Source organism: Salvelinus fontinalis, chromosome 28 (genome assembly GCF_029448725.1).
Source record: "Salvelinus fontinalis isolate EN_2023a chromosome 28, ASM2944872v1, whole genome shotgun sequence".
Lineage (NCBI taxonomy): Eukaryota > Metazoa > Chordata > Actinopteri > Salmoniformes > Salmonidae > Salvelinus > Salvelinus fontinalis.
The window spans coordinates 16,894,243-16,920,376 of NC_074692.1; the positions used below are offsets into that span (position 1 = coordinate 16,894,243).

At 43.6% G+C, this 26,134-nt stretch overlaps 1 protein-coding gene across 4 annotated transcripts; it reads right to left on the minus strand.

The window, feature by feature from the left end:
- Positions 1-130: 130 nt before the first annotated feature.
- Positions 131-19,246, minus strand: LOC129826297 (uncharacterized protein FLJ45252-like). 4 transcript variants are annotated; one of them, XM_055886865.1, is made up of 6 exons: positions 16,540-19,246; positions 13,864-13,968; positions 13,591-13,659; positions 10,946-11,122; positions 10,323-10,433; positions 132-3,054 (listed from the first exon to the last, which is right to left on the minus strand). In XM_055886865.1, the coding sequence occupies exons 3-6, from the start codon at positions 13,643-13,645 to the stop codon at positions 2,225-2,227; spliced, it is 1,173 nt and encodes a 390-aa protein (XP_055742840.1). In that variant the 5' UTR covers positions 13,646-13,659; positions 13,864-13,968; positions 16,540-19,246; the 3' UTR covers positions 132-2,224. The 4 variants fall into 4 exon arrangements, with proteins under 4 accessions (XP_055742838.1, XP_055742837.1, XP_055742839.1 ...); XM_055886863.1 differs by having other exon boundaries at positions 131-3,054; positions 13,591-13,656; positions 13,864-19,246; XM_055886862.1 differs by having other exon boundaries at positions 131-3,054; positions 13,864-19,246.
- Positions 19,247-26,134: the final 6,888 nt, after the last annotated feature.

Consider the following 26,134-nt stretch of genomic DNA (forward strand, 5'->3'; position numbering starts at 1 on the left):
ACTTTACATGTTGCATTTATATTTTAGTTCAGTGTAATACATACCTATAACCACAAGGTAGAGGAAACGTTCATCTTATAACATGTATTGCATATGGGTGCATCTCATGATGATACAAAAACGCAACAAATTACAACTGAGATTTACTTGTTTTGCATACATTTATTTAACTTCATCTTTACGTAAGAACATACAAGATATGGTGTTGAACGGCAAGCTTTGCATGACTCAAGTATTTTGATATGGGTTCTTTTAGGGTTCAGCAGGTGAGGCGTGCTGTAGAATCAGCCACCACACTTTACAACACAACATATTACAGTCAGACAAATCAAACCAAAATGCTGCTTAAGTTTTCCAGGAAAGGACCTACAAAGAAACTATTTCAACAACTTCAGAAAGCTGTCACCTCAACACATGTAATTGTAGAGTACATTATCATTGCTGCTGATGGTGTTCAGTCTTCATTTGCACGGCAGATGAATTAACATGTTATACAAAGAGTAATCACAAATTACAAAAAGCAAATCAGAATAATTTCTCGTTTTAAGACGGGGATTCTTACTTTGGATCAAGTAGCTGAGAAAGTCTGTATTGGTCCACACCATCACTAGGTAATGTAATGGATCGCAAACATTGAAAAGTGCTTCAAGACTCTACAATAGTCAGTGGAATACCATATCACCATATCACCATATCAGCATTTCATATGGCTATAAAAAAAGGAATGCAAAATCTGGTGTAGAAGTGCGAAAGCTTAACACTTATGGGTTTATGATGAAACCATGTGTTGACCCTTTACTTGGAATTGTGTCTTTTGAGCATGTGTAGGTAAGTGTGTGTCTGACTTGCCACAGGTGAAAGTTGTGTGTTTTGCTTGAGGTGCTTCACAAGGGTTTTAGTTATTCTGATATGTTCTGACAGGGGGTGCTGATTTGTAAAGGTAGAATTGGTTGCTGATTGTAAAGGTCTCCAAATCTTATTGAATCGAGTGCAGGTAGAATGTAGGCTTGCTATTTAAGAAAATTATTGAATGAGCAGGTGTGGAATGTGAGTGCATAGAGTTACATAGCATTAACAGTAGATGCTGACGGAGTGTAGTGGAGGTGCTGACTGGGACTTTGCCAACAGTGCTGGTCGTGAGATTTGAGGACTTCTATAAGGTGTCTCTGCTACAACATTAACAACCTGCTCAGTTCAAAATGAAAGTCAACTAACACCAAATTACATACAGCAGAGGCACCCACAAGTGATGACAGGTTTAAGGTGAAACTCTGACCTTTGACCTCAGTAAGGTACGCTCTGTACTATATGCCCTGCATGTACAGTAAGTGACAGATGCCGTAGGCTGACTTTAGCAGCACTGTGAGTCAGGTGACCATAAACACAAGTGAATAAGAAGGATTGCATCAAAACAAAGGCTAAAATGTCAACTCATAATGCATTATAGTTTGACATGTGCAACATAATCCAGCATCCGATTAATATTATAAATGATCAAATATGACAGCACCGCCAGATGTACATTAACCTACCTCGTAAAAAGTATACACCACTAAATAGGCTAAAATGGTCATCAGATAACTTCCAAAACAACAGAAGTATATAAGACATGTAGAGGAACCAATATAGGAGGCCTTTCTTGGGCCCCTGTGAGAGGATAACCCCTGGATGAGTAGTGACATCATCACCCTGAGAGATCAGGGCTGTCATGGGAATACTTATTGGACCTTACAGAGCAATGGATAATGAACTGAGTGAAGGAGCAGAGGGTCAAATTTCATTAAGCGGTAAAGCCTAGAACGGGGGATGTGTGTGTCCTGTCTGTATCTAAACCTCCAACACTGGCCCCCAACAAGAAGCTCTCTAAATTGAGCAATGTTTTCGCTCCGATGGAAAAGCTGAGGACAAACTGAGGTAGGCAGAAAAAAACAACAACTGCCATATCCTCTGTGCATACCAAAGGATATGACAGCTACCAGCACAGGGATAACTGGGACTGACTGGAACCTCTATTCTACTGCAGCAAAAAAGTGCATTGATGACCGTGCGCAATTTCATAACCTTTTTCCGAGTTTGTAAAGGATAAGATCTTAAGAGTTCTATGCCACCCTGCAGTCCAGCCCCGGTGCTGGTGACAGCATGCAGTGTGTATGCTTTAGTGTAGTGTGCACAGGTGTGGCCTCCAATGCTGGCTCCCCTGCTTTGTAGGGAAGGATGGGAGCTTTCAGGGCTTTTCTTGCGGGGCCTTGAGGTGAAAGGGCGCAGAGACAAAGGGGTCTACTGCACTCACCTCTGAAGTCCAGGAGTGTAAGGGTCCCACGGGTACTGAGCTCACAGCAGTCTGCCTGCTCACGCTGGACAACACCCTCTGAGCTGTCACAGGCTGCTGAGGCAATGGGCCTTGAAAGTGTCGGGAGTACTTGGCCAGGGCCTGTGGGCGGAAAGGCTGCGGGGCCACCTGGCTCAAGAGGGCTGGTTCAGAGGCCACAGGGTAAAGCACAGCTGGGTGAGGGTGCAGGGTCTTGGGCTTCACAAAGGGGGCCTGCAGGAAGACATCTGGATGCTGTTGAGTCACAACAAGGGGACGTGGGAATGGGGCATTTGCGAACACATCGCCTGCCTCTTCCTGTCCAACCCTGAAGGGGGCTTTGGAGAAGACATCAGGGACAACCTCACCCCTCCTGGCTTTCTGGGGCATCTGGTGGGAATTATTCTGGCATGGGACATGTGGGCCTGGGGTAGGTTGGTTGGAGGGAGTGGAGAGTTGTGGGTGTGATAGGCGTGGCTGGGAGGGTGGGAGGGGTAATTCAGACCCCTGCTCCTCCTCTTCATCTGAATCCAGCAGCAAAGGTCTGGAACCACTGCAGTCATGGACCACCTCATCACTCTCACTGGCCCTCCTGCATTGCACCTCCTTTCTCTTGTCTTCCTCCTCAAATTCCTCATCGCTGGAGTGGACACAGCCCTTGTCTGCTCTGTGGCCTTCTTCAGGCAGCTCAATCTTTGACCTCCCCTTGTCTAGCACAGCGTGGCTTTTACTCTCCCCTTTCAGCTCTGCAGAGGGGAGAAGACAAAATAAAGGATGAGACTTAAAAGGACAATCCTGCCACTTTTCAACCTCATTTATTGTCTCCAGCACCATACCAGTGTCTACATTATGGGAAAACGGCACGTTTCTATGATCTGTGGTTAAAAAGACTAGGCCCTAAAAATGCTTCTCTGTGACATCACAGGGCAGGATTAAAAGTAGAAAAACCTGTCATTTTCAAAACCTGTAACAAGTTTCTAGCCAGGAGAGTATTTTCTGGCTTCCCACATCACCACAAATCTCAATGTTTGAAAATCCCTTTTTAAATTGTTTTACCTTTTGATGACATCATCAGGTAGAACTTCTAAACTATATATATTATTTCCTACAAAATATAGAAATGCGCCGTTTCCACATATGTAGACAATAGTATTGTGCTGGAGATAATGACAATGATGTTAGTGGTGGAGTTGCCCTTTAAGATGTGTACACTGAGACAAGATGACTGGTGGTTAAGACTCCAACTTAGTTTACATTGAAAACCCTCTCTCAGCTTTGAACTACATCATCTGTGGTCCTTTGGTCTAACAGAGCATCAATAGGCCACTCCCAAAGATGACACGTACAACAGTTCTACTACAAACACGTAAACACCATGGAAACAGCAACAACAGCACAATGGTCCAACAGCAGCAAGCCAGTACAGCACGACTCCAAAAACACAACATGATCTACTCTGTACAACAAAACGAACACAACGCAACAGACAAGACGTCTATTCAGCGCCATCACTACAACAAAAAATACATTGTTTCCACTTGTTGTTTTTCAGGAGACCTTCAACATCCTCTAAGCAGACACACAACCCCTCACCAAAACAATTCCACACCACTACATAGAGTAATACTGGTAGATTTAGGGTCTTTATTGGTAAGTTATATAAAGATAGGGACTTGATAAGGAGCAAATGGACCCGTGGAAACAAGGTAGAGTGAGGACTCACTGGAGTCCCAGCAGAGAGTGAGATTGACAGGAGCAGACAGACAGAGACAGACAGAGGGCGGCAGAAACAGGGGCAGTCTTACCTTGGTAGTGCAGGTAGCAGGAGTTAGCCGGCAGCTCCAGGGGGAGAGGGTTAGTGGCAGCCATTTAGGGCACAGTTCAGAGTCAGCCAGAGGGCAAAGAGTTGGGCAGGGTGTGAGTAAGAGAAGAGGTGGAACTGTAGCTCTAAGATACTCAACCTTCCAGTGGATTGAAAGGCAAAAAGTTAGGTGTGTGAGAGTACTCAAACCCCATGTAAGAGTGCAGTGTGTGTTTGGTGCTCAGTCTAGCACCAAGGCATAATTGGATGAGTGAGCATTTCCATACTGTACTGAGATACTGTGTTTATGATAGGGCGAAAGGAGGAAAAAGGCTTCCGAAAGCCACTAATGCATTCATAAACTGGCAAACTGGCAGCAGATTGTGTTTTCTGTCTGAAGTGTGAGCCTTGACATTTTTAGGGAATTGAATTATGTGGGTGTGTGACTAAGCAACAGACAGATGTGTTATCCACCTATACTTGCTCTTCCAATTATCTCATAACACCACCATATATTGAACTTACTTTCCTACTGATGAATTGAAAAATACACCAAGGAGACTAGAGTTACATTCAGATGTTAATTTAATGTCCCTTTCTTATTGAATATTTTTTTCTCATTTCATAAAAATATAAGGTATACATACACTAGATAATAGCTCTGTGCTTTCACATATGAACAACTGCTGTTTGCGCAGTTCAACAGTGTTCATATATATGCCCCAGCAAACACTAGGTACATCAGTTTCACAGCAACACAAGTCAAATTCTACTGGCAAGGCTAAACCTCTACTGAATACAGCACTGTGGTGTCTAAGGATAATATGAGCACTACCGTAGAATTGCATAGGTTAGCCACACCTAAACCTGAAAAAGACTGAACTGTACAACAAGTAGATCGGAGAGGAAAATGAATAAAAACTAAATAAGAGTAGTTTTACTGATTCTCTCCAGACACTCTTCAAAAGCCACAGCCCAATTTCTACTTACTGAACAATATATGGTTTGGAGAGGGGTAAAACACATTTTTACTTCAAAGTTAAAAAACAAAGAAATTAACTTCAACTTAAAGTATGCGATATTAGCAGTAACACCTCAAATGGAAATGTATATTTTTGCTTTGTCTATTTTCCAAGTATGGAAACAAGACTTTCTGAAATTGAATAAATGCATTTTGTAGAGTTGAGAGTTCTTCGATGGGTTGCATTTCAGTTTAGTTTCTGAAACATTGTATCATTTAATTTGAATATTCCTCAGGTAAATCAAGTGTGGGTACAATGTAGTACATTATACCCACTGATTGTGCTGGCTGGGAGGATGATGAAGACGTGTCAAGAGTAAGACACATTTAGGTTCTGTTTCCAACAAATGAGACGGCATTGTAACATGTAAGTAGGTAGGCGATATAGCTTAGCTTGTTTGATGCATTTAGGGGTTAACAGTAAAGAGGAGGAAAGGACAGAGATATCAGGAAGACCCTTCCGTCATAAGCCCTGTTTTCAGAGGGAGGGGACTCTGTTGTTAAATAAACTACAGCTCAGAGGAAGAAAATCAAACCAGGAAAAACGATGGGAAAACCAAGGATGAAGGTTTAAGATAATACCCCAATAAGGCAAGTCACAAGCACAGAGCTGTTCTCAGAACATCACCAAATTAAGATCGCTAAAACCATGGGGCTAGTGGCTTCCCAATGCTGAAAATGTCTCCCACAAGACCAAGGATAGACAAAAATACTTTGGACAAATAGGAGGGACACAATATCTTTGCACTCTTAAATACAGCCCCATAAAGAATACACAGAAATAAACTTTATTTTAATTTACCTATAATATGTACTTATGAATTGTATATATTTCATATTGATACTCACTTCATACATTCATTCATTCTATAGCACTGTCACATGTATTCATATTATGATAGGTCTTTAAATATGAAGCACTTTAAAATGTATACTGATGAAAAATATAAACGCAACGTGTAAAGTGTTGTTCCCATGTTTCATGAGCTGAAATAAAAGATTCCCGAATTTTCAATGTGCACAAAAAGCGTATTACTTTTAACTTTTGTACACAAATTTGTTTACATCCCTGTTCGTAAACCTTTTTCCTTTGCCAAGACAATTCATCCATCTGACAGGTGAGGCATATCAAGAAGCTCTATACCTGCAGAGTATTTCTGTCTGGAATAAAGCCCTTTTGTGGGGGAAAACTCATTCTGATTGGCTGGGCCTGGCTCCCCAGTGGGTGCGCCCCTGCCCAGTCATGTGAATTCCATAGATTAGGGCCCAATGAATTTATTTAAATGTACCGATTTCCTTATATGAACTGTAAATCGTTGAAATTGTTGCATGTTGCGTTTATATTCTTGAACTACTTCTTTACAATGGGAGAATGAGGAAATAGTGGTTTTATATACATATGACTTGGTAATGGCTATTTGTCCAGATCATTACACTATATAGGACAAGCAACATCAAGGTGTATATATGTGTTTGTGTAGTATGGATGAGTAGATTGGAAAGAAGGGAGATGAATGATGATGATGAAAATGTGCAACAGAGACACATGGAACAAAAAGAGAAACTGTGATTGGCTGTAGGACCACACCAGCACAACACAAGCAGACAAAACCCAAGCTCAGCTGCACCTACTTGTCACTCTCCTGGCTCACTGGTAAATATCAGCTGACCCTACTTCTCACTCTCCTGGCTCACTGGTAAAGATCAGCTGACCCTACTTCTCACTCTGCTGGCTCGCTGGTAAAGATCAGCTGACCCTACCTGTCACTCTGCTGGCTCACTGGTAAAGATTAGCTGACCCTACTTCTCACTCTCCTGGCTCACTGGTAAAGATCACCTGACCCTACTTCTCACTCTGCTGGCTCACTGGTAAAGATCAGCTGACCCCACCTCTCACTCTCCTGGCTCACTGGTAAAGATCAGCTGACCCTACTTCTCACTCTGCTGGCTCACTGGTAAAGATCAGCTGACCCTACTTGACACTCTCCTGGCTCATTGGTAAAGATCAGCTGACCCCACTTCTCACTCTCCTGGCTCACTGGTAAAGATCAGCTGATCCTACTTCTCACTCTCCTGGCTCACTGGTAAAGATCAGCTGACCCTACTTCTCACTCTCCTGGCTCACTGGTAAAGATCAGCTGACCCCACCTCTCACTCTCCTGGCTCACTGGTAAAGATCAGCTGACCCTACTTCTCACTCTGCTGGCTCACTGGTAAAGATCAGCTGACCCTACTTGACACTCTCCTGGCTCATTGGTAAAGATCAGCTGACCCCACTTCTCACTCTCCTGGCTCACTGGTAAAGATCAGCTGATCCTACTTCTCACTCTCCTGGCTCACTGGTAAAGATCAGCTGACCCTACTTCTCACTCTCCTGGCTCACTGGTAAAGATCAGCTGACCCTACTTCTCACTCTCCTGGCTCACTGGTAAAGATCAGCTGACCCTACTTCTCACTCTCCTGGCTCACTGGTAAAGATCAGCTGACCCTACTTCTCACTCTCCTGGCTCACTGGTAAATATCAGCTGACCCTACTTCTCACTCTCCTGGCTCACTGGTAAAGATCAGCTGACCCTACTTCTCACTCTCCTGGCTCACTGGTAAAGATCAGCTGACCCTACTTCTCACTCTCCTGGCTCACTGGTAAATATCAGCTGACCCTACTTCTCACTCTCCTGGCTCACTGGTAAATATCAGCTGACCCTCACTAAACAACCACAATGAGATACACGACCATTGCACTGTTCAGCTGTATCCATATTCAATATGGGACTCATTTCTCTCTCACATTCTGGGAAAAGTAGATCTGTTAACCTTGCCAATGGGCCGAGGACAGAAACCCAAATCAAACAGAATAGCCACGATAAAGCTCTTATTGGAATACACATGCTCAATAACCGGTTAGCATGCAGACTCTCTGAGGTCATTAAAGATCCCATGGCACTTTTCGTAAGAGTAGGGGTGTTAACCCCCGGTGTCCTGGCTAAATTCCCAAATCTGGCCCTCAAACCATCACGGTCACTTAATAATCCCCAGTTTACAATTGGCTCATTCATCCCCCTCCTCTCCCCTGTAACTATTCCCCAGGTCGTTGCTGTAAATGAGAACGTGTTTAGTCAACTTATCTGATATAATAACGGATAAATAAATAAAATAAAATAAAATATTTAAAAAATTCTGCCCAAGAGAGAAATGTCTTGAGCACCCGTCTTAATGTACAGTATGACCAAGAAGACAAGGGCATTCAAATGAATTACACACATTTAGAATAATACCACGAATGAGTCAACCTTTCCAGATAATTCTTATACTTAGAGGTATAGTAAGAGGCAAAATGCACCAGCTCAATATGACCTTAAACTACAGGAAATGCACAGCACGGGAACAATAATCCCAGGGAATGGTCAGATAAAAAGATTGTAGCTCTTACATAAAGCACAGCCAAGATAAACATGGTTGTGCAGTCAAGGAGATGGTTGTTGTAGAAGACCAGACTATCAGAGGCAGTTTTGGGGTAGCTAGACACAGCCTGTAGATGTCCACCATAACGGGGCATGTTGCATAAGCGCTTTTGACCTCACAATGACACAGACATCTTCGACCATTTGCAACAGACAGCCAAACATTCCCAGGGGGCAGCGGTGAACCACAGCAGTATGAGAAAAGTTAAAAACACGGCAGGAACCTAAGGACTGACAGCTCATTGTCCTCATTGGTCTCATCTGTATGGCCCATGCAAGCAGCTCGTGATAGTTTAGTCAGCGTCTGCTTTCCTAAAGGCCTGCTTTGCTCTAATGACTAGACATGGTCATAGCTGCTACAGGAAGATAGCTAGGAGAGATAGAAGTACTATACTGCTGTGTTACATGGTTAGACCTGGGACACATACGTTTGCATAAACCCTGATCAAACATTGTAAAACAGCAAAGCCAATGGAGTTATGCGCAAGACAGGCAGTATGTGCATAGCGTGGGGTTGAATCCGCAAGGCAGGACAAAGAGGAATGTTGACAGATGGATGACAGCGTGATAAAGACCACAGTGCAGCCAAGACAGAAGCAGACAGTCTGTCAGGACGGGGAGTTAATGCCATGTTGTTGCCAACATGGGAATGCCAACGGCCAGGATGAATGGTTTGAAACCAGCTTATCAAGAAAGCAAGAGATGGAGGCGGGGGCACGGAGGCACACCAGAGAAAGTATTCACGAGTCCACACTAAAGCTCCTCCATTTCACCCTGCAAGGTGCTACATAAGTGCCTCTGCTGCCCCCTCCCCGACCCCTATGTGTTACGACTGCAAGCTGCCCCTTCGACCTCTCTCTCCCACCCCCTAGAGGTCGATGAGCTGATCCACCAGCAGAAGGGAGCGGGCCAAGTTGGGGATGCTGGACTCTGAAGTGCCACTGTTGCTGCGCGAGTGACCACCTGAAACGTGCCAGAAAGAGAGAGAGAGACAGAGAGAGAGAGAGGAGGACATGGACGGAACAAGGAAGAGAGAAGTGGGAGAAAGTGGAATCAGCGGGAGAGAGTCATATTTAGAGAGTATTTGAGAGAGAATAGGAGAAAGGACAGTTAATAGCAAAGAATTGAGAGTTGGTGAAAGAGAATAGGACAGGAGAGAGGGTGGGATGACAGGAGCATGAAGGAGTGAATGAGGAAGACGGGTAGAAAGAGAAGAAAAGAGAGAAAGTAAGCCAATAGTATCTATATGCAGCCGCAGCATTTCAGGGAAAGAGTGCTGGGAGGAGGACATCTTGTATGTCGACCTAACCTCTAGAAAACACTACTCTTAAAAGTTGCCTTAATGCTCTGCCTTTGGTGCTTCTGTTCTGACAGACTGTATAAAACAACTGCATAATGGTGCCTGCCTTTGATAGGAACTGCCAATTCTTATTGGCAAAGTTCAACCAGTGAAAAGTCAATGAGAAACCCACTGATGTGAAATCATGCTAGGATGGAAGGGCTAGTTAATGTTACAGCACATCCAGCCATGGTTGCTCTCAGCAGGTGTAAGTGATGTACTAAGGTGTTAGCTAGGGTTTCTCAGTAATGGCTGTGCTCATTCGTGGTCCCCTGGCAGTTATGTGGGTTGAGGAAGGCAGCTCATACAGAACAGTACTTTGATCCTCTGTGTGGATCAATGAGACACATGGATCCAACCCTATCTACACACTGCTGGCCTGCCTTACATACCTTGGTTGTTGGAGTGTTTGGAGATGAGCACAGGGATGGGGTCAAACTCGTCCTCAGTGCCCTTCTCCCCAGCCTCAGGCGGCTGGAAGCCCAACATGAGGTAAGCAGAGTCTGCAGGTGGAGGAGAGGAGGTGAAGGGGTGATGGAGGGGGAGGTTAGCGCAGCCCAGAATAGAGCGAGGGGGAGGAGGAGGGAAGAGTGCAGGGAGTACAGAGACAGACGCAGCCAGAGCAGTCACAGCATTAGTACTAAGCCATGCATCTGATGTGGCTTTTGTAAATGAGTCAAGGGTTTGCAGAAGGTCCCACAATGTTGTGGCAGCTGTATAGCGCTACAAAGAAAGGGCCCTTGATACAGGCTGCCAACATGTCTGTCTCAATATCTCATTCCCCAGTTGAAATGATATAGTTCATGTTGATATTAGTAATATGATAGTTAACTGGGTAGTTTAACATCATCCATTCAAAGGTTGCTTGGCTTTGAACATGTATATATTAGTAGTCTGACTGGGCGTTACAGCTGAGCGATATTGCAGGTCTGTGGTACTGTGATCAGAGGTCAGACTTGCTGTGAGGAGTTTCACCACAGGTATACAATATATGACAGCTAGAGAGAGGTCTTACCAGCAGATGTCTGGGCAGTGCCAAATGAGACTGGAGCTAGCTTGTCCAGACAGGAAGCAGAGCCAGGAGGGGCAGAGGAGCAGGAGGAGGGTGGTGCACAGACAGTTTGATCCCCAGGGGTGGAGGTGTGAGACAGCAGAGAGCAGCCCAGCAGAGATTCCTCTCCAGCCAGAGGATCTGAGGGAGGGGAGGCCAGGGGTTACGATGGAGGGAGGAAGAAGGTAAGAAAATGAAAGACCATGAGCCTAAGCAGAGGAAAAAGCAGTAAGGCTAGTAAGCATGCTCCCCCTTTTCCCCACAGAAAAAAGTTTAGACCAAAAGTGAATGAGCTTCATACTCTCAGATATACAGTACCAGTCAAAAGTTGACACACACCTACTCATTCAAGGGTTTTTCTTTATTTGCACTATTGTCTACATTGTAGAATAATAGTGAAGACATCAAAACTACGAAATTGCCTTGACAGCTTTGCACACACTCTTAACCAGCTTCACCTGGAATGCTTTTCCAACCATCTTGAAGGAGTTCCCACATATGCTGAGCACTTGTTGGCTGCTTTTCCTTCACTCTGCGGTCCAACTCATCCCAAACCATCTCAATTGGGTTGAGGTCAGGTGATTGTGCAGGCCAGGTCATCTGATGCAGCACGCAATCACTCTCCTTCTTGGTCAAATAGCCCTTACACAGCCTGGAGGTGTGTTGGGTCATTGTCCTGTTGAAAAACAAATGATAGTCCCACTAAGTGCAAACCAGATGGGATGGCGTATTGCTGCAGAATTCTGTGGTAGCCATGCTGGTTAAGTGTGCCTTGAATTCTAAATAAAATCACTGACAGTGCCACTAGCAAAGCACCCCCACACCACCTCCTCCATGCTTCACAGTGGGAACCGCACATGCGGAGATCATCCGTTCATCTACACTGCATTTCACAAAGACACGGCGGTCGGAATCAAAAATCTCAAATTTGGACTCATCAGACCAAAAGGACAGATCTCCACCGGTCTAATGTCAATTGCTTGTGTTTCTTGGTCCAAGCAAGTCTCTTCTTCTTATTGGTGTCCTTTTGTAGTGGTTTCTTTGCAGGAATTCGACCATGAAGGCCTGATTCACGCAGACTCCTCTGAACAGTTGATGTTGAGATGTGTCTGTTACTTGAACTCCGAAGCATTTATTTGGGCTGCTATCTGAGGTTCTGTTAACTCTAATGAACTTTTCTGCAGCAGAAGTAACTCTGGGTCTTTCTTTCCTGTGGCGGTCCTCATGAGAGACAGTTTATTCATAGCGCTTGATCGTTTTTGCGACTGCACTTCAATTAACTTTAAAAGTTCTTGACATTTTCCAGATTGACTGGAATTTCTTAAAGTAATGATGTCTTAAAGTAATGTTGTACTGCAATTTCTCCTTGCTTATTTGAGCTGTTCTTGCCATAATATGGATTTGATCTGTTACCAAATACTGCTATCTTCTGTATACCACCCCTACCTTGTCACAACACAACTGATTGGCTCAAACACATTAAGAAGGAATGAAATTCCACAAATTAACTTTTTACAAGGCACACCTGTTAATTGAAATTCATTCCAGGTGACTACCTCATGAAGCTGGTTGAGAGAATGCCAAGAGTGTGCTAAGCTGTTCTCACAGCAAAGGGTGGCTACTTTGAAGAATCTCAAATCTCAAATATATTTTGATATGTTTAACACTTTTTTGGTTACTACATGATTCCATGTGTTATTTCATAGATTTGATTCCTTCACTATTATTCTACAATGTAAAATCAAGACAGACCCTGGAATGAGTAGGTGTCCAAACTTTTGAGTGGTACTGTATGTCCACCCTCAAAGTAGATATCCCCTGATCAAACCCCAGACTATTAGTGGTATTTTGCTGTATGTAGGAGTTGGACCAATGACAGGACCATTGTCCATTGGTGCCCTCTAGAGGAGCAGATTGACACTACAACCAAAAGGTGGGAGAGGGAAAAACTGCATACTGCGTGACGTTGAGAGGTCAACCTCAGAGGCAGCAGACACGCTCTATTGCTCAGCAGTAGCGGCCTTGTCCCCAGATCCAGCCTACATTCACTGGGGAATGTCAGTCATGACACAAATATTCACACTGTGCTCAAGTTTATCTGGAGCAGAATCAGCAATTCTAATTAACAGTGCACTGCAAATGTTTTCCTGTTCGCCCTCAAGAGTACGTCATGGCAACGGATCATTGCAATAAACCTAGACACTCACTGTCGCAACCGTTCCAGACAGTTTAGTGGACAGCATTGAAGAAATGGCGAAAGGGAATATTAATTTGGTGCAGGCAAACGTGTCAGCTATCCTTGGCAGGGTATGTTTGCGCAGGATAATGATAAATTACCTGGTCCTTTCAACATCAAGCAATAGTTAACACAAAGGAAACCGCAACAGAGCCCCTGAACTAAGAGTCATATCCCTGTATGATGTTGGTGCCAGAAAAAAAACATTCAATCTTAGTGTTATCCCAATAACTCATTACCTTGTGGCACCACACAGAGCACACGTCATATGAATTAATGCAAGCCAAGGGATAATGTAATAACATTGCCTATATTATTTAAGGCTGACACAAAGGAGTGGTAAGAACTGTAAGGTACAGTACAGGGCACTAACCTGGCAGGCTGGCTGAGACTGTATCCAGGCCCGGGATGAGAGAGTCCACACACATCTCAGCCTTCACTGCTGATGAAAGAGGAGGAGACACGGTCAGATAAGGAAATGAATGAGAAGAGAGAGAGGAAACCAAAGAGCTCCAGCTCCAGAGAATAAAGGTAGATGAGACGGACTTCAGTTCATAAACAACCTGAAACATCTCTCATGTGTGGAGAGGATACAGGAAGGGGAGAGAGGCATGCAGACAGGCAGGCAGGCAGAAGAGCCTGTTACCATTGCTGTTGCCCTCTGCAGAGCTGCTGAAGGGGTCAGCCAGGGGTAAAAGGTCAGGGAGCAGCAGAGATGTCTCAGGGGACTTCAGTCCCTCAATCAGCTTCTCTGTGAGAGGGACAGGGGGACGAGGAGAGGACAGGGAGGAAGGCATTGAAAGAGAGAAAAGAGAATGTGCATAAGAAAAGTATGAGCAGGGAGAGAAATAGGGAGACGATGATGTAGGACTGAGGACAAGGGAAGATGCAGTGCACACGGAAAGTATTCAGACCCCTTGACTTATTCCACATTTTGTTACGTTAGCCTTATTCTAAAATGGATTGAATATGTTTTTCCTCATCAATCTACACACAATATCCCATAATGAAAAAGCAAAAACTGTTTGACATTATTGAACATTTATTTAAAAAATAACTGAAATATCACATTTACATAAGTGTTCAGACCCTTTACTCAGTACTTTGTTGAAGCACATTTGGCTGTGATTATTCTTGGGTATGACGCTACAAGCTTGGCACACCTGTATTTGTGGAGCTTCTCCCATTCTTCTCTGCAGATCCTCCCAAGTTCTGTCAGGTTGGATGGGGAGCATCGCTGCACAGCTATTTTCAGGTCTCTAAAGAGATGTGCGTTGCCTTGGCTGTGTGCTTAAGGTTATTATCCTGTTGGAAGGTGAACCTTCGCCCCAGTCTGAGGTCCTGAGCGCTCTGGAGCATGTTTTCATCAAGGATCTCTCTGTACATTGCTCCATCCATCTTTCCCTCGATCCTGACTAGTCTCCCAGTCCCTGCCGCCCGAAAACATCCCCACACTATGATGCTGCCACCACCATGGTTCAAAGAGGCAAACTCCAAGTGGGCCCCCATGTGGCGCAGTGGTCTACGGCACTGCATCTCAGTGCTAGAGGCGCTACTACAGACCCTGGTTCGATTCCAGGCTGTATCAAAACTCGCCATGATTGGGAGTCCCATAGGGAGGTGCACAATTGGCCCAGCATCGTATGGATTTGGCTGGGGTAGGCCGTCATTGTCAATAAGAATTTGTTCTTAACTGACTTGCCTAGTTAAAAAAATAAGAAAGTATTTAACCCTTATTTAAGTAGGCTGTCATGTCCCTTTTACTGAGGAGTGGCTTCCATCTGGCCAATTTACCATAAAGGCCTGATTGGTGGAGTGCTGCAGAAATGGTTGTCCTTCTGGAAGGTTCTCCCATCTCCACAGAGGAAATCTGAAGCTTTGTCAGAGTGACCATCGGGTTCTTGGTCACCTCCCTGATCAAGGCCCTTCTCCGATTGCTCAGTTTGGCCAGATCTAGGAAGAGTCTTGGTGGCTCCAAATTTCTTCCAATTAAGAATGATGGAGGCCACTGTGTTCTTGGGGTCCTTCAATGCTGCAGAAATGTTTTAGTACCCTTCCCCAGATCTGTGCCTCGACATAATCCTGCCTCAGAGCTCTATGGACAATTCCTTCAACCTCATGGCTTGGTTTTTGCTCTGACATGTCCTGTCAACTGTGGGACCTTATATAGACAGGTGTGTGCCTTTCCAAATCATGTCCAATCAATTGAATTTACCACAGGTGGACTCCAATCAAGTTGTAGAAACATCTCAAGGACGATCAATGGAAACAGGATGCACCTAAGCTCAATTTTGAGTCTCATAGCAAAGGGTCTGAATACTTACGTAAATTAGGCCTGTTTATTTTTTTATATAAATTAGCACAATTTTCTAAAAACCTGTTTTCACTTTGTCATTATGGGGTATTGTGTGTAGATTGATTACTTTTTTTATTTATTTAATCCATTTTAGAATAAAGCTGTAAAGTAACAAAATGTGGAAAAAGTGAAGGGGTCTGAAAACATTCAGAATGCACTGTATGTACGCTAGGCTCATCTAAGTACAAATGAGAACATGATCATTATACAATCAAGGTGAGAATTAGTTGGTAACGTTTGCAAAGTGTAGCAGCTGTTAGTTCTTGGTTTTGTGAAGTCACTCTATTGGCTGGGTATTTTGCCATGAGGAATGATATGAAGACACCGGTCTTTTCCTTTACTCTTCAGCAGAGGCACATTCGAAGGTTAGGAAAAACTAAAATCACTCCTAGTGTGATGACAGAGTGCACAGACCATGCTTGATAAAAGGACATATTAATTTCAGGCGGGTAATACCATTCATGTCAAACAAGTAGTGGAGAAAAACAGCATGCCTTCAAAAGGACTGATAGCCTTAAACCACCAACACATCATTCCATCCCACCAACCAACGACGTGGAGACGAATACAAACACACAGCAGCTAGTCAGTATTTCATCTTTATTGGCTCATTAGTTGATGGACTAAAGAGCAAAATTTCAGCCTCACTCAACAAAAAAGGTTAGCTACCATAGCACCATTCCAGACTAGGCCTACATCACTGACTGTCTTTACACGTCTCTTTTCCACTTTCATCACTGAAAAAGTGTTGGATCAGTCAGCACTGTTAGACACCTGACTGACAGCATCCTTGTTAAGTAACTTTGCTGGGTGTCCCAGGGCCGTGCCACAGACAAATCAGGAGGACTGCCTTCAGGATGTGCCTCTCCAGCAGGTTAGTGCATCCAAACAGACTGAGTGCAAACCAGGTGCATGCATGTGAGTAAGTATCTTCTGGGTCAAAACCTAAACTCCATACATACTTACAGGTGACTGGCTGCTATGGAGAGACAGGGGGGCAGAGGACCTGGGGTAGGGGGCTCAGAATATGACACAGCACAGCTGCCCATTTGCCCCCTTCACTAAGGGAGAGAGGTCATAGGTCGCAGGTCAATGATAACAAACTGCTATGACACAAAGTCTGAACTCCAGAGCCTTATTTATGCTGAACAAAAATATAAACACAACATGTAAAGTGTTGGTCCCATGTTTCATGAGCTGAAATTAAAGATCACAGAAATGTTTCATACACACAAAAAGCTAATTTCTCTCCAATGTTGTGCACAAATGTGTTTACATCCCTGTTAGTGAGTATTTTTCCTTCGCCAAGATAATCCATCCACCTGACAGGTGTGGCATATCAAGAAGCTGATTAAACATCATGATCATTACACAGGTGCACCTTGTGCTGGGGACAATAAAAGGCCACTCAAAAATGTGCTGTTGTGTCACACAGCACAATGCCACAACTGACTGCAGGAATGTCCACCAGAGCTGTTGCATGTTCATTTCTCTGCCATAAAGCCGCCTCCAATGTTGAATTTAGCAGTACCTCCAACCGGACTCAAAACCACAGACTACGTATAATTACGCCAGCCGAGGATCTCCACATCCAGCTTCTTCCCCTGCGGGATCGACTGAAACCAGCCACAGGCTGACCACCTGTTACGTGAGTGCAGCATCAAAAGGACCTTGTGGCTGCAAGGAGCCAAGGTAAGTTGCTAGCTAGCATTAAACTTAACTTATAAAAAACAATACATTTTCACATAATCACTAGTTAACTACAACTGTGGGTTTGCACAACTGAAGAATTTCTGCACAAACTGCCGGAAACAGGTCTCAGGGAAGCTAATCTGCATGCTTGTCTTCCTCACCAGGAACTTGACCTGACTGCAGATCGGTGTCGTAACCTTCAAATGGCCACTGTCACACTGGAGAACTGTGCTTTTCACAGATTAATCCGGGTTTCAACTGTACCGAGCAGATGGTGGAGGGGTTATGGTATGGGCAGGCATAAGCTACGTACAACAAACACAATTGCATTTTATCGATGGCAATTTGAATACACAGAGATAACATTCCATTTATCCGCCACCTTCACCTCATGTTTCAGCATGATAATGCATGGCCCCCATGTCGCATCGTACACAATTCCTGGAAGCTGAAAAAGTCCCAGTTCTTCCATGGTCTGCATACTCACTAGACATGTCAACCATTGAGCATGTTTGGGATGCTCTTGATCAACGTGTACAGCAGCATGTCCCAGTTCTCGCCAATATCTTTGAACTTCGCACAGCCATTGAAGAGGAGTGGGACAACATTCCACAGACCACAATCAACAGCCTGATCAGCTCTATGCGAAGGAGATGTGTTGTGCTGCATGAGGCAAATAGTGTGCACTCTAGAGGTCGACCGATTAAATCGGCATGGCCGATTAATTAGGGCCGATTTCAAGTTTTCATAACAATCGGTAATCGGCCTCTTTGGACGCCGATTGTGGCCGATTACATTGCAATCTGCGTGGCAGGCTGATCACCTGTTACGCAAGTGCAGCATCAAATGGACCTTGTGGCTGCAAGGAGCCAAGGTAAGTTGCTAGCTACCATTAAACCTATCTTATAAAAATCAATCAATCAATCTTCACATAATCACTAGTTAACTACACATGGTTGATGATATTACTAGGTTAACTAGCTTGTGCCTGTTAATTTATCATCGAATCACAGCCCACTTCAACTTCACCAAACGGGTGATGATTTAACAAAAGCGCATTCGGGGAAAAAGCACAATCGTTGCACCAATGTACCTAACCATAAACATCAATGCCTTTCTTAAAATAATACACCAGTATATATTTTTTTAAACCGGCATATGAAGTTAAGTCATTCATGTAAGCAGGGAATATTAACTAGGGACTTTGTGTCACTTCTCTTGCGTTCAGTGCAAGCAGAGTCAGGGTATATGCAGCAGTTTGGGCCGCCTGGCTCGTTGTGAACTATGTGAAGACCATTTCTTCCCAACAAAGACCGTAATTAATTAGCCAGAATTTTACATAATTAAGACATAACATTGAAGGTTGTGCAATGTAACAGCAATATCTAGACTTAGGGTTGCCACCCGTTCGATAAAATACGGAACAGTTCCGTATTTCACTGAAAGAATAAACGTTTTGTTTTCAAAATGATAGTTTCTGGATTTGACCATATTAATTACCAAAGGCTCGTATTTCTGTGTGTTTATTATATTACAATTAAGTATATGATTTGATATTTGATAGAGCAGTCTGAGCGGTGGTAGGCAGCAGCAGGCTCGTAAGCATTCATTGAAACAGCACAACGCTGTTTATGACTTTAACCCTATCAACTCCCGAGATTAGGCTGGCAATACTAAAGTGCCTATAAGAACATCCATTAGTCAAAGGTATATGAAATACAAATGGTAGAGAGAGAAATAGTCCTATAAATCCTATAATAACTACAACCTAAAACTTATTAACTGGGAATATTGAAGATGTTAGCATTTTTAAATGGCACATATTGGACTTTTACTTTCTTCTCCAACACTGTGTTTTTGCCTTATTTAAACCAAATTGAACATGTTTCATTATTTATTTGAGACTAAGTTGATTTTATGTATTATATCAAGTTAAAATAAAAATTTTCATTGTTCATTCAGTATTGTTGTAATTGTCATTATTACATACACACACACATATATATATTATATATATATATATATATATGTATATATATTATATATATATACATATATACGTATATATATATACATATATATATACATATATATGTATATATATATATATATACATATATATATATATATATACATATATATATACATATATATATATACATATACATATATATATACATATACATATATATATACATATACATATACATATACATATACATATACATATACACATACACATATACATATACATATATATATATATATATATATATATAAATAAATAAAAATAAAAAAATCGTCCGATTAATCGGTATCGGCTTTTTTGGGTCCTCCAATAATCGGTATCGGTGTTGAAAAATCATAATCGTCGACCTCTAGTTCACACCGGATACTGACTGGTTTTCTGACTAGGGCTGTGGCGGAAGGAAATTTCATCAGCCGGTGATCGTCAAGCAAATAACTGTCGGTCACACAGTAATTGACCGTTTAGCATCTTCTGGCTTCCACACATGGCTTGTAGGCCATTTTAAAAAGTCAAAAAAATCCATGTAATACAGCCTACACCTTCACAATAAATCCATCATACATTTTAGACAGGTGTAAAAACATATGACAAAAACGGAGTCTATTTTAGAATAAAAGAACAGAATACCGAGTAGTCCTTATGTTAGGTCCTGATGTGGGTATGACTGTGTGCTACACTAGTAGACAATAGTTGCTTATAATTCCGTGGCATGCGTGCATATGTATTCACCCCTTTGCTATGAAGCCCCTAAATAAGATCTGGTGCAACCAATTACCTTTCGAAGTCACACCATTAGTTAAATAAAGTCCACCTGTATGCAATCTAAGTGTCACATGATCTCAGTATATATACACACCTGTTCTGTAACACCACTAAGCAAGGGGCACCACCAAGCAAGCAACACTATGAAGACCAAGAAGGTCTCCAAACAGGTCAGGGACAAAGTTGTGGAAAAGTACAGATCAGGGTTGGGTGGGTTATAAAAAAAAATATCAGAAACTTTGAACATCCCACAGAGCACCATTAAATCCATTATAAAAAAATGGAAAGAATATGGCACAACAAACCTGCCAAGAGAGGGCCTCCCACCAAAACTCACAGACCAGGCAAGGAGGGCATTAATCAGAGATGCAATAAAGAGACCAAATATAACCCTGAAGGAGCTGCAAAGCTCCACAGCGGAGATTGGAGTATCTATCCATAGGACCACTTTAAGCTGTACACTCCACAGAGCTGGGCTTTACGGAAGAGTGGCAAGAAAAAAATAAGCAAACATGTTTGGTGTTCATCTGTGTGAGATCCCCAAACATATGGAAGAAGGTACTCTGGTCAGATGAGACTACAATTTAGCTATTTGGCCATCAAGGTAAACGCTATGTATGGCACAAACCCAACACCGCTCATCACCCCGGAACACCATCCACACAGTGAAGCATGGTGATGGCAGCAACATGCTGTGGGGATGTTTTTCATTGGCTGGGACTAGAAAACTGGTCAGAATTTAAGAAATAATGGATGGCGCTAAATACAGGGAAATTCTTGAGGGAAACCTGTTTCAGTCTTCCAGAGATATGAGACTGGGACGGAGGTTCACCATCCAGCAGGACAATGACCCTAAGCATACTGCTAAAGCAACACTAGAGTGGTTTAAGGGGAAACATTTAAATGTCTTGGAATGGCCAAGTCAAAGCCCAGACCTCAATCCAATTGAGAATCTGTGGTATAACTTACAGATTGCGGTACACAAGCGGAACCCATCCAACTTGAAGGAGCTGGAGCAGTTTTGCCTTGAAGAATGGACAAAAATCCCAGTGGCTAGAGGTGCCAAGCTTATAGAGACATAACCCAAGAGACGTGCAGCTGTAATTGCTTCAAAAGGTGGCTCTACAAAGTATTGACTTTGGGGGGGTGAATAGTTATGCAAGCTCAAGTTCTGTTTATTTCTCGTATTTCTCGTTTGTTTCACAATAAAAAAAATGTGTATCTTCAAAGTGGTAGGCATGTTGTGTAAATAAAATGATACAACCCCCCCCCCCCCCCCCCAAAAAAAATCAATTTTAATTCCAGGTTGTAAGGCAACAAAATAGGAAAAATGCCAAGAGGGGTGAATACTTTCACAAGCCACTGTATAGGCCTACGGGCTGGGCTACATGAGGTATGCGACTGATTGAAAAAGTCGCCAAAAAATGCATTGTTTCTTATGCTGGGCATCATTCACAAGTGATATAAAATTCACAAGTGATATGCTAATATTGTCACCCATCAGACGATTCTTTTTTTTTAAAAATAATTTTTACCCTATTTTCTCCCCAATTTTTCGTGGTATCCAATCGCTAGTAATTACTACCTTGTCTCATCGCTACAACTCCCGTACGGGCTCGGGAGAGACGAAGGTCGAAAGCCATGCGTCCTCCGAAGCACAACCCAACCAGCCGTACTGCTTCTTAACACAGCGTGCCTCCAATCCGGAAGCCAGCCGCACCAATGTGTCGGAGGAAACACCGTGTACCTGGCCCCCTTGGTTGGCGCGCACTGCGCCCGGCCCGCCACAGGAGTCGCTGGAGCGCGATGAGACAAGGATATCCCTACCGGCCAAACCCTCCCTACCCCGGACGACGCTATGCCAATTGTGCGTCGCCCCACGGACCTCCCGGTCGCGGCCGGCTGCGACAGAGCCTGGGCGCGAACCCAGAGAGCAGTTAGCACTGCGATGCAGTGCCCTAGACCACTGCGCCACCCGGGAGGCCCATCAGACGATTCTTGATTTAATCTTGTCTTTACATATACTAAATAATGTTTTGATTTAGCATGGACCATCATCATGCACCTGTATCAAAACGGGCAGCGGAAAAATACAGTTGAAGTCGGAAGTTTACATACACTTAGGTTGGCGTCATTAAAACTCGTTTTTCAACCACTCCACAAATTTCTTGTTAACAAACTAGTTTTGGCAAGTCGGTTAGGACATCTACTTCGTGCATGACACAAGTCATTTTTCCAACAATTGTTTACAGACAGATTATTTCACTTATAATTCACTGTATCACAATTCCAGTGGGTCAGAAGTTTACATACACTAAGTTGACTGTGCCTTTAAACAGCATGGGAAATTCCAGAAAATTATGTCATGGCTTTAGAAGCTTCTGATAGGATGATTGACATAATTTGAGTCAATTGGAGGTGTACCTGTGGATATATTTCAAGGCCTACCTTCAAACCTACCTACCTTTGGCCGCCTCTCCTTCCAGTTCTCTGCTGCCAATGACTGGAATGAACTACAAAAATCTCTGAAACTGGAAACACTTATCTCCCTCACTAGCTTTAAGCACCAGCTGTCAGACCAGCTCATAGATTACTGCACCTGTACATAGCCCATCTATAATTTAGCCCAAACAACTACCTCTTTACCTACTGTATTTATTTATTTATTTTGCTCCTTTGCAGCCCATTATTTCTATCTCTACTTTGCACCTTCTTCCACTGCAAACCAACCATTCCAGTGTTTTTTTTACTTGCTATACTGTATTTACTTCGCCACCATGGCCTTTTTTATATTTTTATTTATTAATATATTTTATTTGCCTTCACCTCCCTTATCTCACCTCACTTGCTCACATTGTATATAGACTTATTTTTCACTGTATTAATCGACTGTATGTTTGTTCTACTCCATGTGTAACTATGTGTTGTTGTATGTGTCGAACTGCTTTGCTTTATCTTGGCCAGGTCGCAATTGTAAATGAGAACGTGTTCTCAATTTGCCTACCTGGTTAAATAAAGGTGAAATAAATAAATAAATAAATAAAACTCAGTGAATCTCAAATCAAATTTTATTTGTCACATACACATGGTTAGCAGATGCTAATGCGAGTCTAGCGAAATGCTTGTGCTTCTAGTTCTGACTATGTAGTAATATCTAACAAGTAATCTAACCTAACAATTTCACAACTACCTTATACACACAAGTGTAAAGGAATGAATAAGAATTTGTACATAAAAATATATGAATGAGCGATGGCCGAACGGCATAGGCAAGATGCAGTAGATGGTATAGAGTACAGTACATACATGAGATGAGTAATGTAGGGTATGTAAACATTATATGAAGTGGCATTGTTTAAAGTGGCGTGTGATACATTTATTACATCAATTTGTCATTATTAAAGTGGCTAGAGATGAGTCAGTATGTTGGCAGCAGCCACTCAATGTTAGTGATGGCTGTTTAACAGTCTGATGGCCTTGAGATAGAAGCTGTTTTTCAGTCTCTCGGTCCACGCTTTGATGCACATCTACTGACCTTGCCTTCTGGATGATAGTGGGGTGAACAGGCAGTGGCTCGGGTGGTTGTTGTCCTTGATGATCTTTTTGGCCTTCCTGCGACATCGGGTGGTGTAGGTGTCCTGGAGGGCAGGTAGTTTGCCCCCAGTGATGAGTTGTGCAGACCTCACTACCCTCTGGAGAGCCTTACGGTTGTGGGCGGAGCAGTTGCCGTACCAGGCGGTGATACAGCCCGACAGGATGCTCTCGATTGTGCATCTGTAGAAGTTTGTGAGTGCTTTTGGTGACAAGCCAAATTTCTTCAGCCTCCTGAGGTTGAAGAAGTGCTGCTGCGCCTTCTTCACAACGCTGTCTGTGTGGGTGAACCAATTCAGTTCGTCCGTGATGTGTACGCTGAGGAACTTAAAACTTACTACCCTCTCCACTACTGTCCCGTCGATGTGGATAGGGGGCTGCTCCCTCTGCTGTTTCCTGAAGTCCACGATCATCTCCTTTGTTTTGTTGACATTGAGTGTGAGGTTATTTTTCTGACACCACACTCCGAGGGCCCTCACCTCCTCCCTGTAGGCCGTCTCGTTGTTGTTGGTAATCAAGCCTACCACTGTAGTGTCGTCTGCAAACTTAATGATTGTGTTGGAGGCGTGCATGGCCACGCAGTCATGGGTGAACAGGGAGTACAGGAGAGGGTTGAGAACGCACCCTTGTGGGGCCCCAGTGTTGAGGATAAGCGGGGTGGAGATGTTGTTACCTACCCTCACCACCTGGGGGTGGCCCATCAGGAAGTCCAGGACCCAGTTGCACAGGGCGGGGTCGAGACCCAGGGTCTCGAGCTTGATGACGAGTTTGGAGGGTACTATGGTGTTAAATGCTGAGCTGTAGTCGATGAACATAGGTACATAGGTATTCCTCTTGTCCAGATGGGTTAGGGCAGTGTGCAGTGTGAATGCGATTACGTCATCTGTGGACCTATTGGGGCGATAAGCAAATTGGAGTGGGTCTAGGGTGTCAGGTAGGGTGGAAGTGATATGCTCCTTGACTAGTCTCTCAAAGCACTTCATGATGACGGAAGTGAGTGCTACGAGGCGATAGTCGTTTAGCTCAGTTACCTTCGCTTTCTTGGGAACAGGAACAATGGTGGCCCTCTTGAAGCATGTGGGAATAGCAGACTGGGATAAGGTTTGATTGAATATTTCCGTAAACACACCAGCCAGCTGGTCTGCGCATGCTCTGAGGACGCGGCTGGGGATGCCGTCTGGGCTGGCAGCCTTGCGAGGGTTAACACGTTTAAATGTTTTACTCACGTTGGCTGCAGTGAAGGAGAGCCCACAGGTTTTGGTAGCGGGCCGTGTCAGTGGCACTGTGTTGTCCTCAAAGCGAGCAAAGAAGTTGTTTAGTCTGTCTGGGAGCAAGACATCGTGGTCCGCGACGGGGCTGGTTTTCCTTTTGTAGTCTGTGATTGACTGTAAACCCTGCCACATACCTCTCGTGTCTGAGCCGTTGAATTGCGACTCTACTTTGTCTCTATACTGACGCTTAGCTTGTTTGATTGCCTTGCGGAGGGAATAGCTACACTGTTTGTATTCGGTCATGTTTCCGGTCACCTTGTCCTGATTAAAAGCAGTGGTTTGAGCTTTCAGTTTTGTGCAAATGCTGCCATCAATCCACGGTTTCTGGTTGGGGAATGTTTTAATAGACGCTGTGGGTACAACATCACCAATGCACTTGCTAATAAACTCGCTCACCGAATCAGCGTATTCATCAATGTTATTGTCCGACGCTATGCGGAACATATCCCAGTCCACGTGATCGAAGCAATCTTGAAGTGTGGAATCCGATTGGTCTGACCAGCGTTGAAAACAGACCTGAGCATGGGCGCTTCCTGTTTTAGTTTCTGTCTATAGGCTGGGAGCAACAAAATGGAGTAGTGGTCATATTTTCCAAAAGGAGGGCGGGGGATGGCTTTATATGCGTTGTGGAAGTTACAATAACAATGATCCAGGGTTTTGCCAACCCGGGTCGCGCATTCGATATGCTGATCAAATTTAGGGAGCCTTGTTTTCAGATTAGCCTTGTTAAAATCCTCAGCTACAATAAATGCAGCCTCAGGATGTGGTTTCCAGTTTACATAGAGTCAAATTAAGTTAATTCAGGGCCGTCGATGTGTCTGATTGGGGCGAGATATGCAGGACTGTGATTATGATCGAAGAGAATTATCTTGGTAGATAATGCGGTCGGCATTTGATTGTAAGGAATTCTAGGTCAGGTGAACAAAAGAACTTGAGTTCCAGTATGTTGTTATAATCACACCACGTCTCATTAATCATAAGGCATACACCCCCGCCCTTCTTCTTACCAGAGAGATGTTTGTTTCTGTCGGCGCGATGCTTGAAGAAGCCGGGTGGCTGTACCAACTCTGATGACGTATCCCGAGTGAGCCATGTTTCAGTGAAACAAAGAACGTTACAATCTCTGATGTCTCTCTGGAAGGCAACCCTTGCTTTCGTCTACCTTGTTGTCAAGAGACTGGACATTGGCGAGTAGTATGCTTGGGAGCGGTGCGCG

Excerpts from the sequence above, each read along its gene's own strand:
- LOC129826297 (XM_055886862.1), bottom strand. The coding sequence starts at position 14,014 with ATGCCTTCCTCCCTGTCCTCTCCTCGTCCCCCTGTCCCTCTCACAGAG. Across the intron at positions 13,660-13,863 it reads TGCAGAGGGCAACAGCAATG|CAGTGAAGGCTGAGATGTGT; the intron begins GTAACAGGCTCT and ends CTCTTTCATCAG. Across the intron at positions 10,434-10,945 it reads CACTGCCCAGACATCTGCTG|ACTCTGCTTACCTCATGTTG; the intron begins GTAAGACCTCTC and ends CTCCACCTGCAG.